Source organism: Pongo abelii, chromosome 17 (genome assembly GCF_028885655.2).
Source record: "Pongo abelii isolate AG06213 chromosome 17, NHGRI_mPonAbe1-v2.0_pri, whole genome shotgun sequence".
Lineage (NCBI taxonomy): Eukaryota > Metazoa > Chordata > Mammalia > Primates > Hominidae > Pongo > Pongo abelii.
In genome coordinates, this window is record NC_072002.2 from 40,783,601 (window position 1) to 40,804,944 (window position 21,344).

Here is a 21,344-nt window from a genome sequence, read left to right on the forward strand (position 1 = left end):
CTCTCTGTGGTCTGAGAAATATTTCTAGACAGTATTCCTATTTTATTAGCTTTTCTTTCAATACTATAGGCCCCTACCTTGAACTTGATCCTCAGCTTTTGTCTCCTACTCAAAGTAAAAAGGATGCTGGAGTTCATCTGGTTGAATGAGGAACAGCCTTTAATGGGGAGCCAGGATCCTTTCCGTGGGAGTACAGGGGGCCCCACGTGAGGAGGACGGTCCCAGGATGGTGGAGGGAAGGTGAGACCACAGCGCCAGCTGAACGTGGGTCAGTCTTTTCCTTCTGAGTTTAAAGTCTATAAAAAGTTAATAAAACAATCTAAAGCCTATCACTCCACCTGTCCTCAGGATCCTGCCATGCCTACACCCTGCCATCTCTCTTGCTCTTTCTAAACAGGTTCAGGTCCTCTCTCTCCTTAAAAACGTACGGGATCCACCTATCATCTCCTGTAGAGCCCTGCCTTCCTCCAGCTGCTGCTCTGCTGCCTGCTTGCTTGACAGTCAAACTGCAGCCACGTTTCTGTTCCTCCTTCTTCACCTCTCAGGTTCCCTCAATTCTCGCCAATATGGCTTCTGCCCCATGCCCCACAAAACTGTTCTTGCAGAAATGACTAATGGCCTCCCTATAGAGAAGCTGCAGGACACACACCCAGGCCTCATCTCACTTGAAATCTCAGCTGCATTGAACAAAATGGACCACTCCCTTTGCCCCCGAAACTAAGGCCCACAGTTCCCCTCCTCCTCTCCGGCCACTTGTTGTGGTTCTATGCCGGCAACACCTTCTTTGCTTTGCCTCCATAGATTCCAGTTTCTTGAGGCCCTCTTCTCTTCTGTCACTGTAATTTCTTTCTAAGCAAAACAATCTGCCCCAATAGCTTCAATTAACTTCTGTAAACTGATGAAATTCCAAATTTAGTCCTCCAGCCCACACCTTTGCCAAACCTGTATATCTACCTGCTTATCCAACATTTCCACCTAGTCACACCATAAGCCCCTCAAGCCCAATGCTTCTAAAGCAGACCCATCACAGCCTCTTGTACCCCCCTGCAGTGGCCTCTGTTTCCACACGCAGCACCAGCATGTCAATATCTACTTCTGTTCACCCACTACTGCCATCCTAGTCCTCAGACACAATGGCCTCTCCCCTTGCTCTGATCCCTCTGCAATCCATGGTCCGCATCTCCCCCTCCACTCAAAACCCTTCCATGCCTACCCTGCCTATAAGATGAGGCTTGAAACCTTTAAATGGCCTTCGCACTTGCACCTTAGGGCCCTTGCTGAACTCTTCAGCTTCCTCTCCCACCACTTCCCTATCCTCTCTAGGCTACAAGCCCGTGAACTTTCTTTTCTAGAATATTCTGGAATGTTCCATGTTCTTTCCTGTATCAGGGCCTTTGCTCATGTACATTTCTGTCTACCACATCTCTTAGTCCAAAATCCTTCTCTCTGTTGCTCTCTCTGCACCCCCAGAAGTTAAAACAGAGTAAATCCCAAAGGAAAAGAAGAACCAAGAGAAACTAACCAGTTGAAGAAAAGTGCCAAGAAAGAAAAACAGGTATGTTCATCTCCTTTTATTAACTGTACTTTGTCCTCTCAGACCACATTCTTTACATTTAAAATAAAATGTAACCCAAGAAGGTTGTGCCTAACAGAATATAAATTTCCAAATGATATTAAATAACTTTGAGAATACTGATTTTAATTTCTGCACTTGTGAATGATCAAAAGGACAAATGGGATCCATGACCAAATCCCATAAAAGTAAAAAGTAAAACAGGATTAGTGACAATAGTCACTGATATTTCCTAATAGAGCATGTGCTATGTCCTAACAGTAACAGAATTAAACTCAGAAAGTGAGAAGAGGTGCTAAACATAAACAATGTCAACAAAACCCTAAGGTGGACGGACGGCTAGACCTACAGACAAGGATCCAGGCCTGTCTCTGGCCCTTCTCTTCCGTAGAATGGGTGCTTACTTATGAATCAGTCTCCCAAGGGAATGGAAATGGAAGGCTAGACAGATTCATGCCCTGGATTGATATTTATTCCCTTAGTATTTCAAAGCAGTATATCTAGAGTTCTTTTTACTCTTTTCTCTACACCCAAATTTTAACATGGACCCCCTCAAGTTGGAGTTCTTTCCCTAAGAACTTCTCAATTTTGCCCTGTCAACCCTACACTTTGAGTAAATATATATTGGGTGATTCTGAACCTCTATTATACAGTTTATCTTTGTTGTATTTCCAAGGAGTTAGAGGTTGAGCCAGGGAAAGACAGAAGAGATATGAGGGTTATAGGGAAAGGAAAAAAGGAAAGAAAAGATGAGTAGGCTTGAGGTAGAGAAGAAAAGTACATCCATATAGACTCGAAACACAGAAGAGGCTGAAAGTCCAGATTTGGTGACTCTAGGGCAAGTCCATCTCGGTCCTATCCCTCCCTCATCCACAGAGGGCACAACCTACCCAAACGGACCCACACCTCACTAGGATAGCAGTATTACCATCACAACCACAGTTAATTTGGCTGATGATTTATTTTGGGTGTACGTGATTCCTACTATGTGCTAAGAAATCAACAAAGGAGAACAAATTAAAATTGGAACATACATGGTAGAGCACTTGACTTAACCTTCAGGGCACTGTCTTAATCATCTGCCCCTGCAGAGAACAGCACAGTGCCAGGCACACAGTAGGTATGTAACAACTATTTAAGGGACGATGTGGGTTTTTTTCTTTATGTGCTATTGGAAGAGCTTTTTGTTTCTAACCTTCACAGCTAAGGAATTTGTTTTCATCTTTTCAAATAGGGGTAAAATACTTAGATCCTTTCTGTTCAAGGCAAAGAGGGCAAAGATTATCAAGTAACCTTAAAATGTTACTATAACATATTTTTATTCATTTCTACAAGTACTTTCAGTACTTAGTACGTGCCAACCACTGCGGCAGGCATGGGGAATAGGGCAGTGAGCAACACAGGCCATGTCCCTGCCTTTGAGGAACAGACTTTATTTATTTAAAGAGTAGAAGGAATAAAAATCATTAAAATATTAATTCTCACTCTTAAAAATATATAACCATTATTTTTTTGAAGAACTACTCTGATTACAGCAAATATAAAATGAAACAGGGAGGCTGGGTGTGGTGGCTCACACCTGTAATCCTGGCACTTGGGAGGCTGAAGCAGGAGGATCCCTTGAGCTCAGTAGTTTGAGACCAGCTTGGGTAACATAGGGAGACTGTGTCTCTATTAAAGAAAAATAAATAAAATAAAATAACCCAAAATCAATTAGAAAATTTCAACCACAGGTTGAAATATTTTAAGTCAAATACATACACATTTCATTAAGTCAAATATTGCAAAAAAGAAGTATATGTGTATATACCCTTAAAACATATAAATCCTAACCAAAAATGACAACATCGTAAGGTATACCAAAGTATGTTTAACTTTAAAAAGCCTGACCCAGTATCAAAATTCATATCAACGACAAATGGGAGCTATAAAAACAGAATTTCCCTCAGTGTATTTAAACTTTGATCTAATTTAGAAGCATTTGATTTGCAGACTTTTTTTTGCCAGGATAGAATCATAGGTTCTTAGGGTGGAAAGAGATTCTAAATGTCACCTGACCAGGTATTCCTGGATCCTAGTTGCCCTATTCAGAAGGGCTCTTCCTAAATTTGTTTGGTGAGGTCACCTCATTGACACCAAGTGGGAGGATCAGGATACAGTTTAGCTGTGAACAGCGGCCTCCCGAGCTGATCTCATTCTCCAAAGCTAATCCCATGATTCTTTAGCATTACAAATATGGATGAAGCATTTCACAAACAAGTGCTTACCTTTGTTAACAGTTTCTTTTGATTCCATCAATAATACCTTAGCTACTTTCTTTTATAAGAATGGGGGAGAAAGGCCTGATTTCTTGACAGACCTATCTAGAGAGCGGTAGTTGGAAGGAAAGTGTGTATCCCAGAGAACAAAGATCTCAGCCCTTGAGCAATTCATTGAGATTTTGAGTGGTATGCGGGGATGAGGATGGGCTGAATAAGGCAGGATGTAATCACACCATAAAGGCTACACATAACCTAATAGGTGAGGAGAGGCGGCTTTGTCAAGAAGGAAAGAGATTCTGAGTCTATGAGTCAGGATCAATTCCTTTTTTCTTTTTCTTTTCTTTCTTTCTTTTTTTTTTTTGAGACAGGGCCTTGCTGTGTTGCCCAGGCTGGAATGCAGTGGCACGATCATAGCTCACTGCAGCCTTGAACTCCTGGGCTTAAGAGATCCTCCTGCCTCCAGGGTAGCTGGGAGTACAGACATGCACTCCCACACCCAGCTAATTTTTAAATTTTTGTAGAGATGGGGTCTTATTATGTTGCCCAGGCTGGTCTCAAACTCGTGGCCTCAAGCGATCCTCTAGCCTCGGCTTCCCAAAGTGCCGGGGTTACAGGCGTGAGTTACGGCTCCCTGCTGATCACTTCCTGCCTCTAGGCCAGAAACTGCTACTCACCTTCTCTGGGCCTCCACCTCCTCACCTGTGATGTCTACCCTACCTAACAACAGGTTGAGGTGGTCAGAGAAGTCTGGCTCTGGGTTTACGCCGTGCCTTATTGTGATTATGTTGGCATGAGTGGTCAGTGTGGCCTGCTTCTGTGGGGGTGGGACCCAACTGATGGGGAAAAAGATGACACATTAAGAAGAGGAATCCTGGGGACTACAGTAGCTGCTCAGTTACTTCCATTTATATTAATCATGGTTTTATTAGTTTTCCTGTCTTTCCCACTTGACTGTCAAGTTCATGGGAAACAAGACCTTCACTGCCTTGTTCTTTATTGCGTCCTCAGTGATCAGTGAAGTTGGTGCTCAATAAATGTTTGTTAAATGAATAGAAGAAGTGAAAGACCTGGGATCCAGTCCTAGGTTTGCCACTGACCACCTCCTTCCTGGAGCAGGTCACTTAACCTCTGTAGCCTACGAGATTGCTGTGAGGATCATATGGAATAGAGGACCTTGAGTAGTTACATAACATGTGATACACAGATGTTAGTTATTGGGTTGATTGTGGGAACAAATTCTTCAGGAATGAGATATGTAGTAGCCCTCTTACCAAGCAATACATTGAAGGCTAATAATCTAACTGCAATTCACACTTTATGATGCAGATAATGTTTGCTGACTTTATTTCTAAACAAGCTAGTATAAACTAAATTACGACTAAAATGTGAATTATCTGATAGTTTTTGTCAACTGAGCAAGTATTTTATTTCAGTCAAGTAGGAAAAGGGGGCTAAGAGAATGACTTAATTTGTCTCAAATGAGCACTTTATTACAAAGAGTGCTACTGTTCTATGTAATACATTGCCAGAAAGTTTCATATTCTTTATTGTATTTGGATGAGATCTTTTCTAGCTAAGTGGCCATAAGAATTTTTTTTGTTTCCTCTGTAGTGCAGGCTGTAGTGCAGTGGCACGATCTTGGTTCACTGCAACCTCCACCTCCCAGGCTCAAGCAATCCTCCCACCGCAGCCTCCGAGTAGCTGGGACTACAGGCATGTGCCACCATGCTGGGCTAATGTTCGTATTTTTTGTAAAGATGGGGTTTCACCATATTGCCCAGGCTGGTTTCGAACTCTTTGAGATTAAGTGATCTGCCTGCCTCAGCCTCCCAAAGTGCTGGGATTACAGGTATGAGCCACCGCTCCTGGCCTGTGAGAATATTTTTAAAGGTATTATTAAAAAAAAAAAAAAAAAGCAAGCCATGGAATTTGCAATTTATCATCTGGTTGTATGTGTTAGATTTTCATAATAAAAGTATAAGAGGTTCTAGTTCCATATTCTAGATGACTAAGATATTTATTGAAACACATTTGGAATATGGTTTACTGGTATCATAACATTCTAATGAAAATTATAAATAAAAAGTGACTGATCTCCATAAGTACACTGCTTATAATTAGGAAAAATCAATTTGTATATTTTTTTTATGAGATGGATAATCTTACTGAAACCTGAAGATTTATATTGCCCATACTTGTAATTCATTTCAATTTTTTTATTTACAGTCTACTTAAAAATATACATAGAAAATAAAATCTACTTAGAGTTTGTTCAAAATTAATCCTTTAAATATTTTACATAAACTATATTTAAATTTTTCTCTCTGTGGCATAAAGGAGAGAATAAAAGTTTGTGTTTCATTTTATTTTTATATTTTAGTGAGTCACATAGTACCTATACCTATAATTTAATATCCATCTTTCTCTAAACTTTAGTTTTTATTATTTGTCCCTTGATTATCATTATTTTATCCTTGCCAAAGATGTGAGTTCTCCAACTGGTTTCTTTGTACATCTCCACACTTCTGCCTGTGTTTATAAATATTTTGTAATTTTTTTGGACCCTTTGTCTTATCTTTCAAAGAGAATACTGAAGATCATCTGTAAATTGTATGTAATCTCTCTCATTTTCCTCTAACCTGTCAATAAATCTCTAACCAATAGAATATATATGTATATTTTATACATATGTATTTTAAAGCTATCATTTTTTCAGCACTTACTATGGGCTTTTAATATAAGTGTATTTGTATTATCCCTATTAAGAAATGTAGTAACCTGCCTAAGATCATTCAGGTCAATGATTCATGTAACTTTAACTTGGTCTGTCCCTTGGTAATTCTACCAGAACCCATAGAGAATATTAGTTTTGCTCCAAACTGATGTACCTCTTCCTTTATGACCAGAGGTTCCTTAACCACTTACTTCTCCTATACTTTTTTCTACTGTCTTTTCCTCATTTTCCTTTTTACTCTCATATCACCAAAGTGTTCTTTATCTCTTGTGTTATCTGTCATCACCAGCAAAAGACCTACATGTATGTGATTTTCACTTCTGAAGGATGTTCCTGTAGTGAGAAGTCAGGTGACTCCAAGACAGCAGAATCTTTTCACTCACCTGTTCTGGCTGGGCAAGAGCTCCCTGCCAAGGGCATCATGGAGGGAAAAGTCTGGGGTTGGGGGGGGTTGTCATCCTGTGCCAAGAGGTAAACCTTTCCCCCATAAAGTACCTTGGTATTACTAAACATTTTCTATTTGTCAGGCACTTTATAGTCATTTTTATTGGTTCTTTTTACTAGTTATAACTGCATCAGAACTGCATTCCTTTTCTCTTTTAATTAAGTGCTCTGAATGAAGTGGCAAAGACTGAGGGCCTTGGGGAGCAAGTCTTCAACTGCCAAACAGTCAGTGAACAGATAAAGAACCACAGAAACAGAGGACTGGTCCCAGCGAGTGTCAGACCCCCAGCAAGGAACCAGTCTGCACTGACCCACTGAAGAAATGGCTCCAGGGGGCTTGACTTTGTATTTTAAAAAAAGTCCCCAAGTCAACCTAAGACTGTAGCTTTCAGCCACTGATGTCTCAGGTGTATACTGACATTTGGAAGACTGGGCTGTTCATTTCACCCAACCCATCATGTTCCCCTTTCTTTTCCTGAGGCTCCAAAAACACAAAATCACACTAAGATTTTGTGTTTTCTAAAGACACATCCATCAATATACTTGTGTTTTGGTGTCCTTTTTCTCCTCTCTTTAATACCTAACTGTACCATGTTTATAACTTTATCTATAAGGTACAGCTTTAAAAGTACCACTGTAGAAGTGGCCTGGAGCTGGAACCAGAACTTTAACTTTGCTTCTTGGTAGGTAGGTGAATGTGAGGGTCAGTTTTCCTCATCTGTAGAATGGGTATGATGAAAGTTCCTATCTTTCCCCTTCAGCTTGCTAATATTCTGTGCATAGATTCACAGGACTTATCACACAGTCAGGGTTTATTCATTTGGTTACTTATTTGCCTCCCCCACGAGACTGATTCCACCAAAAAAAAAAAAAGATTTTTTTTCTGTGTCCCCTCAGTCCGTCTAGCCCAGTACCTGACACTAGGAACTGCCCTACTAAGCCCTTGGAATGAAATCACATACGGGAAAGCCCTTTGCCAACTGTGAAGCACTATCTACAAGTACCTTAGTGATTACTCATAGTGTGGCCCCACAGACCTGACAGGTGAATGAAACCACGCTGGGCTCCAAAGCCATACATTTAGTGAGTGTGAGTTGTAATTAACATGTGAACTGTACAGGGTACCAGTTCTGGATTCTGTGGGATTATTGTACATATGCTCAATCTTAAAATATGTGGCTTCACAATAGGGTGAACATTCAGAGTGGCTCATATGTGGTGGAATGTGGCAGCTTACCTGGAGTCAGAACACCCAAAACACAAGTATACTAAGGCTTACTGGAGAAGCCTGCAATGTTACAGCAAAGAAAAGGCTTAAATTTTTTGACAAGGTAATATTTTATTTTTTCCTGGGTTTCCACATTCCCCGTACATGCACTTCAGGTTTAACTGTTTAGTCTTTCAGTTCTGTTAGGCCACTTCTGGTCCCATTTCTGAGATACTAATACACACCCCTTACTCTCCAGGGCTGACCTGGGAACACGCACCAAATGAGATAAGACTGATCTCCAGCCAGTCCTTTGGACTTGCCCTAGGTATTCCACTGTAGTTTCTCCAGTGTCTTCTCTTAAATATTTCTAAGTTATTTTTCACCTCCAAGTTCCTACCTTGCACACAGTAAGTGCTCAATAAATGCTTTCAGAAATGAATCTGGTTTTCCGAGTTTTTCTGAATAGATTCTCCTTCACCTTGCCTTTCTCTCCTTAGATCTTGGCTCACGTCCCAAGAGGTGGTTCTAAAAACCCTTCAAGGGAGGAGTTATAGGATGACATGGGATTCTATGATTCCATGATCCTTTTCATAAACTAAAAAAAAAAAAAAAACCCACGAGACACATTCCTGGAACATTACCACCCCCACCACCTCCATAAAGTGGTCCTGAAAAAAACAGTAAAATCCAGCATTGTGAACACCCTACCATTAATTATAAAAGACGAACATGTGAAAGAACTCTGGGGTGAGCGGAAAAGAAGCTAGCATAATCAGCTTTCTAATGTTCTTGTTATACTTTTATTTAGATCTGTGTGTTTCTACAGCAACATGTTTCTAAACTGCTACCTCAATCCACTGAAAAATAAACATTCAGCAAGTCTCTTTTTTTTCTGGAGTAAAAAAACAACAATATTTGTTCAAGATGTAAGAAAATATCTAAAATCTATTTAGATATAGTTTTGTCAGAAAGAATATCACAAAATAGAAGCCAATATTCCATATAAACTGGCTTAATACAATATGCTATTCTATAAAACCCAAAAACTTATTCCATAAGGATTATGCTGGCTGCATACTGTAAGTATTTGGAGGGCAAATTAAATCAGAGGTAATAAATCCCTGCACTGTCACACTAAAAACAAGTCACAAAAGATCATTAACTGGTCAGCAATAATATATCAAAATACCAACCAATTTTCTTAATTCTGTAGTCTATTTCAACTGTATATTAGTACACCTCAACTTTAAGTGGCATTTCTATTGATTTACATAGTATCCAAGACAGAAGTCAAGTATTAGAAAATTGTAGTGCATTTTTGCATTAGGGAAACGTTAATGTCATAACATAGGCTCTAGCCAAATATAGACCCTACTTCTAGAATACTGAAATTAAGAGGTTTATGTAGATTATAGCTATAATGACCTTCATAATATTTTAGGAATCCCAGTATAATGACCACTCCCTTCATCTCAAGCCATTCCAAATAAAATGTAATCTCTTTTGAAAAACTGTTGATCTCATTCTGTTCATTGTTGTCTCATTTCATCTGTGAATGTGCTGTAGCCTGGGCAGCAATTATGCCCATCAGTGGGCTGCCCAAGTCCTAGTGCTAATTTTTTAGCACTAGAAAATTTCCGGCCGGGCATGGTGGCTCATGCCTGTAATCCCAGCACTTTGGGAGGCTGAGGCGGGTGGATCACCTGAGGTCAGAAGTTTGAGACCAGCCTGGCCAACATGGTGAAACGCCGTCTCTACTAAAAATACAAAAATTAGCCGGGCATGGTGGCACACGTCTGTAATCCCAGCTACTCAGGTGGCTGAGGCAGGAGAATCGCTTGAACCCAGGAGGCGGAGGCTGCAGTGAGCTGAGATTGCACCACTGCACTCCAGCCTGGGAAACAAGAGCAAAACTCCGTCTTAAAAAAAAAAGAAAGAAAAGAAAATTTCCATGCCTCTGTAAAGAGAAACAGGAAGGGTCTGCAGAACTAAGTTAGAAGAAGGTGTGGAGTTAAATCCCACATGGGCCACAGAACATGCAAATCTTAAGGAAAAGTAGAGGAGAGAAAATAGGCTTTGAGGTAAAGCATCCACACGGATGGGCTTTTTTAGGTTAACTGTGAGAGGGAAGAGGGCCCAGGCAGGCCAGAGTGCAAGAGCCTGCACTGAGATTTCGCATCTCCCAGAAGACCTGCAAAAGTGCTACTGGCCAGAGTCTATGGACACCCCAAAAGAAGAAATGGCAGAGAGGCCCCCGGTGCAGCACCTGGACAAGCTACTTCCAAGAGCCAAACTGAAGGCTGGGGCTAGGACTTTATGATAAAGATCTGCATTTGTTCAAATGTAAAGCATTCTGCACTGAGATAACAAAATGATAGCAAATATTCATATAGTGCTCATATTTGAAGCACTTTTCAAGCAGTATCTCATTTAACACCCACGCTCCTGTGAGATCAATGTTATCATCATCCCCATTTGAGGAGGAAACTGAGGCACCCAGAGATCTGGGCAGAGCTGAGATTTGCTCCAGGGGATGTAGCTCTGGAGTCTGTTCTTAACCACTGTGTGATATAGTTTCTCAAATGAGGTTGCTCCAAATCCCAGACTCAGCAAAGGCTGGGGGCCCCACACAGCAAAATGCAAGCATGCCACACACCGGAAATATTCTTTTGTGTGTCTCTGCATACTTATGTCATTGCTTTGTAATGCTGCCTTTTAACAAGTTCTCTCTTCTTCAGTCATTCCAGAAAGCATCACAGGTAATAATGTGATTTCATGTTCTATCAGCTTCTCTTTATTGGATTCTTTTATTTGAACAGTTGATAAGAATTTTGCAATCGACAGGCCATGGGTTTGAAAACAGACTGTGGAATCTGACAGGCTGGGTTCAAATCCCAGCATAGTTACTTACCAGTTGTTAGGGCTTAAACAAGTGAATCAACATCTATGACCCTTAGCTTGCTTCCTCCTTTATAAAATGAAAATAATAACCATAATTCCTGGAAAGGCTGCATGAGGATTAAATGAGAGACTACATCGGCCAGTGCTCAAGATGTTCAGAGCACATGCACTGCCTAGGAGTCTTTTCAAGCGCAGGGGCTGATTCAGGGGCACAGAGTGGCGGGATTTTTGCATTTCCCACAAGCTCCCAAGTGATGCAGATGTTGCTGGTTGGTGGACCACTTTAAAGCTTTCAGTATGTCTTCATTATTATTAATGTTAATGATTATATTCTACTCCATAGCTACAGAACCAGTTAGAGATTGTGACAGTTTACATCAGAACTCTCCAATGAATGAATCAAGTTTGTCTCTGCAGACTGCAGTACAACGAGATGGGTGCCTCGTGCCTTATGCCCCTACAGTGCTCCCCACATTCACTCCTGCCTGGATCTGGTCTAACAGTCCACTCACTGACCCATAACAGCCAGGAATGTGGAAATAATTCACGTTTCTAAGTTAAGTTCCTTAAAACCGCATGTCAAAAACCATAGCAACTTGAAATAGCAGAATTAATCCACAAGCAAAAGAAACTTATCCTCAACACTTATTTCTCAGATTATGATAAAAATGAAGGATTTTTTCAAATATCAAGTTTACATATACGTATATATATACATGAAGATATTGTCTATGAACATTCTGTCTAAATAGAGGGTGAGAAATATGGATAGTGTACTTAACTAGTTTGGTCCCTGGCACACAGTGAAAGGGCCCAAATGGGAACTGGTGCTATAAATAATTGCTTCCTTTTTCTTGTGTTAAGACAGAAAGGATGGGGATTGAATGGGGAGATACTAGGCTGAACTGGGTTAAACTGGACTAGGGACATGAAGTAAAACTAGAAATTCATGATCACAAGCTCCCAAACTAGTCCTGACATTTTAATTTGGCAACTGAATTACTCACAAAGGAAGTAACATCTGTCTCTGTCATCCCTTAGCATTCCTTTCTGAACTCCTCCTCTTGTCGCCTAGAGGCCTAGCACCTAATGCTGTCTTAAATCTGCCAGCCTCTTCGGGTAGCACGTTTTTCCCCCCTTCCTCCCAGACTGGATCAAAACCTTCCAGGGTTCACTGCCAGTCAGGGGAAAGCAGTACACTTGACCCTTGAATGACAGGGGTTTGAACTGTGCGGGTTCACTTATATGCGAGTGTTCTTCAATGAAAGTCACACCAAGTGTGCCTGCCTGTCCTGCTTCCCTTTCTACCTCCTCTATCTCCTCTGCCTCTGCCACCCCTCAAACAGCAAGATCAACCCCTCCTCTTCCCCCACCTCCTACTCAACCTAAAGATGACAAGGAGACCTTTATGATCATCCACTTCCATTCAATGAATAGTAAATATATTTTCTCTATCTTATGATTTTCTTGATAACATTTTCTTTACTCTAGCTTACTTTATTGTAAGAATACAGACGATACATAAAGCATACAAAATATGTGTTAATCAACTGTTTATGGTATTGGCAAGGCTTCTGGTCAACAGCAAGCTACTACTTAAGTTTTGGGGAAGTCAAAAATTTGTTATAAGCAGCGTTTTGACGGCAGGGAGTTGGCGTCCCTAAGCCCTGAGTTGTTCAATGGTCAACTGTAATTCAGGGTGTGAATGAGTCCAGATACTCCCAGAAAAGTTCTGGATTATGAAGAGGATTTTCAAGTGGCATTGGCTCTATCTTCCGGTGGAGATGGTGCTGCAGGGTTGGAGGTGCAGAATGGGCTGGTGGAGTGGGGATCACTAAGAAGCTTGAGTCCATCCTCAGCCCTCTCCTTCCGGGTCTCTCCAATTCCCTCAGCTATCTGGGGTTACATAAATGAACTCATCACTAGAGGCCCGCACCATCTTCCTGCTGCCCTGCAGCCCACAGGATTAAACGCAACCAAAGTCCCTGCCTGGAGAAAGAGGAGCTGAATCACACACCTCAGGATGGAGAGGGTCTTCAGAGAAAGGAAATTCTCATTGGGGGTGAAAATGTGAAAAGCTAGCCCAAAGCAAACTATGTACATGCAGGAGTTGCCTAAAAGCACATATGATTAAAAACTCCAAAAAAAACGCAGACACTTTTGACTTACGATACTGTAAGACAGCTTCTACCTCCGTTATTTTTGAAAATTCTGTTACCCAAGGCTTGGGCAAAATTTATGATATGATATGACCCCTGCCAAATAAAAAACCCTGTCTGTCATGAATGAAAGTTTGCTGTCATATGTAAGTGGATCTTTTTTAGGGAGAAAGAAAAGGCTCTGTCAGGTTGCTATACGCTATAAGCTAAAAGGTAAGAAGTCTGGCTGTAAAGAAAGTGTTGAAAGGAATTTGGAGAATCACTGAAAACCCAGAACATGCCTCATTAGGTTCAGCTTCCTGTAGTGCTACTGTGGGCATAGCAGGGTCTGTCATCCAGTTTATGGTCATGGGTATTAGATAACACAACCTCATATTCAGGTTTAATCTCAACCCATACCCTTTGCTGTAGTGTATCGCAAAGGGCTGAAAAGATCATTTATTTCTGGCCATCTAGAAGCTCATGCTGTCATAAAGACTCAAAACCATTCAGCACCCATCTTCTCTTGAAAGAGAAGAGTAGGCAAAGGAAAAGTTTTCATAAATCTGAAAATCCCAAAGAACTTTATAGGGCCCAAAACTTTAAGAGTTCACCTGTTTCCCCTCTGATGATCATGTAGCAAGCAGAGAATTATTTCAGCTTTAAGGGTATAAGTCCACTAATTGCCCAGCCTCTATGAATCCCTCTTGAGGGCAAGGACTGAATCCTGCTCCTCTCTGCAGCACTTAGCAAGCAGAAAGATGCTCAGTTAACAGTGGATGAACTGAATTCAGCATCTTAGAGCAATAAAAATGTTAATTAAAGAAGTGTGCCTGTGCAATGTTTCAAATCCTAAAGCTACGTTTTCTTTCATGTTAGTTTATCAAGGTCAATCCATATCCCCTTTTTTTGAACCAATTAATTCATACTACCTTATCCCTTATATAAATTCTCCAAAGAAATCTTTAAAAAGGCAACTTGACTATTGGTACAATGCAATGAATGACAGATAAGTCAAGAGAAGTAAAATCGGTTCTACAAATAAAAGTTCTAACATATGACAGACCTACAGATGACTAGTTTACATGTACATTCCTAAGACTTCAAAGACACATACTACACAGGAACTCCTGTATCAATTCTGCTTTCAAAATGGCAGTTAAAACACCAAAAGGTGTCTTGAAACTCAAGTTTTATTGGATAACTGAAGTAGGGCTTTGACTGGCCTGGACCCACTTGGATGATCATCCAAGTGGTCTCACATGTAGCTAGTGGTCCTCGGAAAAGAAAGGTTTCTTCCTGCTTGAAAACTACTTAGTAATGACAAGAGGGTGGCCTTTTGGTGACATTTGCTTGGGGAGCCAAATTTTAAAATCAGGGTGATACAAAGATTTAAGTTTTGGATGAATGTGATCCACTTTCTCCCTGGCAACAAATATTTCTTTTTCTGTTTCATGGGTCAGCTTGAGTACAGAGTGAACTGACATCAGATATGAGTTTATATCAATTTAAAATAATACTCCTGAATACTGGTTGCAACATTAATATGTGAGTGCATGGAAGAGAATATAAAGGTACAGATTTCTTTCCCAAAATGACTGCTGCAAAACACTGAGTGCATCACCTTTTAACTGTCTTTATTTTGATCTAGTTTAAACAGATAAAGAAGCCAAAATTTTGCCAATGAGACTACTTGCCAGGTGGAAAACGATTAATTTATAGATTCCTGGTACAAAAGCCAAAACAGTAGGCGCTCAGTAACTACTTCCTGAATGAAGAAAGTTATATACTTATGTACAAAACATTTAGTTTATCTACCAACTTGAACTTTTCATAAAAGAGAGCAAACATTCTTGCAGTAGAAAAAGGAATGTAGCCACAAACTAATATTAAAAATCAGAAAAATACCCACTCTTTAAAAGGCAGTTAATCTTAATAGCTCCAAATAACCATGGCAAGAAGTCTTGTTACAATTGCTATACTCCTTTCATGTTTATAAAAATTTGATTCCATCTATAAGGAATAAAGAACACCCCTCCCTCTTAGTCTTCAAATTCAAAATAGGACCTTAGCAGTTATTTCAATAATACATAAAATACATGCCTTTCACTATTAAGTAGATACATTAAATATTCCTTCTTCCTTGCCCCTACAGCACCTGAGTGGATTCCCTGAGCTGTCAGCCTCTGGCTTCTCCTCAAAGGTAAGTTAATGAACAACTGTGTCAGCCTGCTTGCAGCCTGCTGCAGTTCCCACCCTGCTAACTATAAGGACCAACGGCCCACGTTGAAGACAATAAAACACAAACAGGGGATGTGCACCAGCCCCCAAAATCTTTCCACTAATAGATGTCCTCTCTACAGAATTCCTGAAAAGTATTTCTGGAAATAATCTAGGTTAGGGTCAAGCAAGTGCAACTAAAGACACCTTTGTCACAGCTTGCAAATGCTTCACACTTTTGTTTGGCACAGCAGAGACATGTCTACAAAAACTGTAGTGACAAAACTATGACATTCAGAATCTAAACTTTATTAGTATTTTTTCCTCTGAGAATGATAAAGAACAAAATTATAAATCTCTATCATCCCTCTAAACTGAAGTACTGTTCTCTGAGGTAGGAAAAATGCTCTATTTTTATGCAAAGAGAATAGTTATAAGGATGGAAGATACAGTGGTAAGCAGTTTAAAATGGACTACATGACCTCCACCTGGGAGCTTGCAAACCGTACCAATAACTGGATCATTTTAGATCACAATAGCTATTTGGGGGACAAGGGACCTAAAACTACCCTTTACTTTTAACACAACCATTCAAGAGAATTAAAGAGTGGACCAGTTAAAGCAACCATCACAAGCATTGCCCTAATTCCTCACTCCCCCTAAAAGCGATACTTTACATGAGCAATCACACATTCCATCTTTGTTAATCCTTGAATGCATTCATTTTTCAACCAGTCCCATAAATAATATACTTAATAATACCCTCAAGAAGTAAAAAGAGTAAGTGCATTTAAAGAAGCAGGCTCTTCATCTTTTGAGAAACTTGCAACATTAGTAGAAAATCAAAACATCAGTGTGTGACCTCTCTGTTATCAAGATGTCTCTAAGATGGTCAAAAGTGGAATTCCGTATGACACTACTTGATAAAGCCCAGTCAGTATTAGGCTAGAGAGCCTATGTTTATGATTAAGTAATAATGACTGAAGCTGGAGCTGCACAGGGCATTTCCTGGGGATTAATGACCAGCCAGAAGAGTTGATGACCCAAAGCAATGCCACAGGCCAGCAACCTCCGCTAGGCATTAAGCCCCAGGAAATGCACTGAACCTCAACTCTTACAGTGATTTTACTACACAAAGAAGGAAAAAGTTTGCTGTCAGCTTTCTACTGAGCAATACTTCGACTGCTCAGACTTCATAAGTGAAAAGCTGACTATTAAATATGTGCAAACTGAACAACTTTTTGTAGTGTTTTAACTAACAGGGACTTGGAGCTAAGATCTTGTTTGAGAGCCATAATAATCATATAAGCCACATATGGACACTCAAATCTATATTTAACTTAGGAGTTACCTGACAATAATGCAAGAATAATAAAAGCATCAGTATACAGTTTTTTGGAACTGATTTATTTTACTCAGGTAAATAAAAGATAATGACTGAAAGATTGCATTCCTTAGAACAAAACCAAACCAATGAAACGAAACCCTCTTATCTTTTGTGGTTCTTTACGTCACAATTCTATATTACACCGGTGTCAAGAAACCAGCAGACAGATGCCAGTAGACAAACTGTTTCATTGTTATCCCAAGGCCATGCATGCCTTAATAAACTTTCTTAGGCTTTTAACTCTTAATTAATCAGGTGCTATTCTAAACTAGGGCATTTCAAGGGTTTTTACTGTATCAGAAGAATGTGACCATTTATTTTTGCTTTCAAAGAAAAAGCAAACCCTCAATTCTCCTCTCCATTCTTAAAACTCACTAACACAACCTGTCAGAAATGGACTACACACCTGAAGTACAGAAGACACATACCCTACAGGTCTTGTGTATTTTAGAGAACTTTGGTGTTTATATTACCACTCACAGCCCCTTTCTCAGTTGGCCTTGAGGCTTGCGCATTAGCTGGTAAACTTTTGAAAGGGTCAATGTGTCCAGAACTGGAATTTCCACTTTGGAAAAAGCACAGAGGTACCTGACATATGTTCCTGGAGGGCCTGCACTATACCTTCAGACTTGCAAAATTCCTACTTCTGCTTGATGGCAGGCAGGTCAAAGTTGTAAAACCTCCAGTGGCTACTCCTGCCTGCAGAATAGAACACAGTGTCCAAAGACCCCTGGTTTCTGACTCCTAGATAGTGTCCAAAACATGAATGCAACTTTAATAATACTCACAAAAATACCACACCTTGGGGAAAATAAGGAAAGAAGAATCTAACACTAGAGGCCCCAATCTCGACCCAGAATTTGGCACTGCTTAGACTTAAATCATGTTAGGGTGGAAATAGTTTCTTCCTCTTTGATGAGGACAGTGAAGCCAAGGAGAAGTGAAGGGATTTGTCCATGCTGACTCAGCTGCTGGGATAGCACTCTTACTCTAATTATCTACTTCATAGGTATTATCTGCCCCCTAGATAGTGAGCTCCGTGGGGCTGGGGGGAGACAACAATGTTTCAGTGCCCACAGTGCTGGGCATCACAGGCCCATACTCCAATTTGTAGCCTGACTGGAATTGCAGATACCACGTTCCCACTTTAGTTTATGGAAATTGCACCCCACACTGCCAGTTTACATTCAACTACATGTTACAGTATAAACTGGCACTCAACTGCCTGGCTCTCCACTCTCCACCCCTTTTCTTTAAAAAAAAAAAAAAAAAAGCTACAGGAAGAGGGATTGGCACGTTTTCTTTTCAATAATTTATAACTGTTTTTCTACCTTCTAAAGTCTTGGCGAATAAGTAATAGAGTGTTTTAAGGGTTACTTGATTCAAATATGTCTTAAGTAACTGCTTCCTTTACATTTACAGTGTTCTCGCAGTCTTTGCCTTATAAAACTCACGCATTCAATGAAGAGCGGCTGCAAGAGTGAGCTAATCCTTTTGTTCGGCGAACTTTGAAGTTTTTCGCCTTACTGCACAGCAGTGATTTGTTAGGTAGCATGCCCTCTCTCACATCTTTTAAGGTTAGGTGTAAAGTTGCCCAAAAAGCACCAAGAGAGTTAACTTCTAAGGGTGAAACGAAATCCGATTCAGTACATTACCTACTTTTTAAAACTTCCCCCCTACCCAGAGCTGCATTAGCACAAAAGTTAGTCCCGAAGTGGTACCAGAGAAACATTTCATGCATAGAGTTTGGTTTGGTTACCTGGGTGGGGGAAACAATAGCAGGTGAAACTACTGTGGGAGAATTGGTGCTTCTGTGCCCATTGGCTTCTGGAAGAAGAGGCAGGGGGTCGTGTTTCACGGAAACCACCACCACCGCATCCACAGGCTCCGAGGGGCGGATACAAAGTCTTTTGGGGGAAGTGGGGCCGCAGATTTCCCCCGACCCGAACACCGACTCGTACAGGGCGCGCTTGGGCGCAGCCTCGGATTTCACGTCGGGCCCGACCTGGCTGTCTTTGGGGAGGATGTAAGTGTTCCCCAGCGAGGGCGGCTGGGGGCGGTGGTGGTGGGAGGGATGGGTGGGGGGGTGGTGGGAGTGGTGCCGTGCCGCCCCGTTCAGAGCCTCGGCGTAGCAGCCCTGCGGGGCGGGCGAGCCCAGCTTGGTGCCAATGCCCGCGATGCTGTTGAGCGTGGCAATGGAGACGGCGCCGATGCAGTGGTTGGTGTAGGTCTTGGAGAGCTTGGCCGCCTTGGAGAGCATCTGCATCCGAGTGCCTAGCAAGTTCTTGCCTATGGCTTTGTTCTCGTACCAGGTCACATCGCCCTCGCTGCAGTGGTCCCGGGGCCGCTGGAAGAACGCCTTGCAGAGAGGGTTGCGTTTCGACAGGTACTTGACGAAGCTGGCGTAGGGGCAGAACTCGGTGCCCGTCTCATACATGCGGGGCAAGTTCTCCTCGTCGCTGCTCTCGGCGCGCTTCTTGCTCCACGAAGACGAGCGCGACTTGTGGTAGGGCCCGAGGGACTTGAAGTAGACGAACTTGCGACCGTCCTCGTCCATGGCCAGCCCAAAAGAGTCCTCCTCCAACTCACGCTGGTTCTCGCGGCCGCGGGTACAGAAGTACATGCACGTCTCGAACCAGACCTTGTTGAGCAGCCCGAAGGGCGTGTTGGTGCTGAAGACGCTGGAGGTGTACAGCTTGCGCAGGTCGGCCCGCGTGATGGCTTGCTTCTGCACCACCGGCCCGGCGCCCTGCTCCTCGAGCTTGCGGATGACCGCGGCCAGCGTCAGGTTGGCGCTGCGCAGCTCGGGATCCTTGGTGAGGTCGAGCGTGCGGCAGTACGGGGGCTCATTGAGGTAGCGGTTGAGGGAGCTGCGGATGCTGATGAGCGACGACTTGCTGTAGAGCTGGCCGCTCTTGGAGCGGGCCTCGGCATAGAAGGAGCGCAGCACGCGGCACAGCGCCCCCTTGTCCATGGTCTCGAAGTCCGGGCTCTGCGCCTTCTCGCTCAGGTACTCCCGGAAGATGCGCACGGCGTAGCGGGTGGCCAGCCGGGTGTTCTCGCTCAGCCGGGCCCGCTCGGGGCGCTGCAGCACGTCGGGGTCCAGCTCGGCGCCGTCCCCGGGCGGCCCACCGCGGGCCCGGGGCGCCAGCAGTCGCGGCGGCGCCTCGGGCTCCAGCGCGGCGCTCTGGTCCATATTGATCATATGGACCGGCTCCGGCTCCAGCTCCTCCCCGGCCGAGTCCTCGGGCTCCAGGGGCTCGTCCCAGTCCAGCCCCATCTCCTCCTCTTCCTCCTCCTCCTCGTCCTCCTCCAGCCCCCCACCTCCGTCCTCCTCCTCCTCCTCGTCCCCCGTTATCTGCACCTCCTGGATCTCGTCCTCCTCCTCCTCTTCCTCCTCCTCCTCGCCCGCGCTGCAGTAGTGCGGACGGCCGTGGCGGCGGCCGCGGCCCCCTGCGCCGCGCTCGCCCTCGCCCCGCTCCCCATTGTTCTCGGCGGCGGCGGCGGCGGCGCTGGCGCTGCCGCCCGCGCTGGTGTTACAGTCCCCGCTGCCAGGCATTCTCGCCATATTGCCGTCTCTCTGCCAGTCCTCGGGCAGGGCGCATGCGCTATATTGGACCGCAGCGCTGAGAGCTTTTGTGTTTAATGACCTTCAGCTACCGGGAGGCAAAGCCGGGCTCTTAAAGGAGCCGCGCTCCAATTGTCATTCCCGAGCGCAGCTCCGGAGGGGCAGCGGCGCGCAGGGGATGGAGGGGAAGGGGGAGGGGGGAACAAGTTAGACGGGAGAGATAGGGTAAAGGACGGAGGCTGACCAGACCTTCTTCCTCCCCCACCCGGCTCCCACTTCTAAGAAAACTTTGAAGGAAAAAAAAAAAAAAAAGGAAAGGGAGGGAGAGCTGTCGGTGGGGGCGAAACACTCCCAACTTACCCTCTGGCGGAGAATTGCGCGGGCCCGGGCGGGAGAGAGGGAGGGCCGGCGAGAGGGCGGGACGGTCTCGTTTCTCTAAGTAATGCCCGAGGAGCAGTGCCCCTTCCACTGCCCCCTCATTGCCCCCCGGAGCCGGGGGTTCGGGGCGGCGGCTGCGCCGGGCGGGCCGCGGGTGCTGCCGCGGGAAACCCGTGTCTGGGGCCGCCCGGAGCGGAGCGGAGCAGGCAGGTTAATGAGCAGGGTGGAGGAGGCACGGCGAGGCCCCGCACCCTCTCGGCGCCCGCGGCCAGGGCGCAGCGGGCGAGGCTTGGGAGCGGGATGGGGCTGGCGGCGGCGGCGGCGGCTCCCCCACCTACTTGCTGGCGGCGAGGCGCGGGGGCCTGGGGCCAGCCGCGCGGCTCCCAACTCCCTTTCCGACTCTTGCAAAGGAGCGAAACACGCCCCACGTCAGCCTCATCCCTTTCGACTTTTCCAACAGCCACATTTAAGCTGTCATTAAAGACCTGGGGCGCTCCCCGTAGGTCTGGGGCAAGTCCGCGCCGGTCCAG

At 43.7% G+C, this 21,344-nt stretch overlaps 1 protein-coding gene across 4 annotated transcripts in view; it reads right to left on the reverse strand.

Moving 5' to 3' along the window:
* KCTD1 (potassium channel tetramerization domain containing 1) overlaps positions 1-21,344 on the reverse strand; it is a 205,605-nt gene that overhangs the window by 73,987 nt on the left and 110,274 nt on the right. Inside the window, exon 1 of one of the 4 annotated variants that reach the window (XM_024235807.3) lies at positions 18,628-20,707. The exons of the other annotated variants lie outside the window; for them this stretch is intronic. Coding sequence (XP_024091575.1) covers positions 18,628-20,436 — 1,809 coding nt within the window. The 5' untranslated portion in view covers positions 20,437-20,707. Of the gene's footprint in view, positions 1-18,627; positions 20,708-21,344 lie in introns of those variants that run through there. 4 annotated transcript variants of the gene reach the window in all.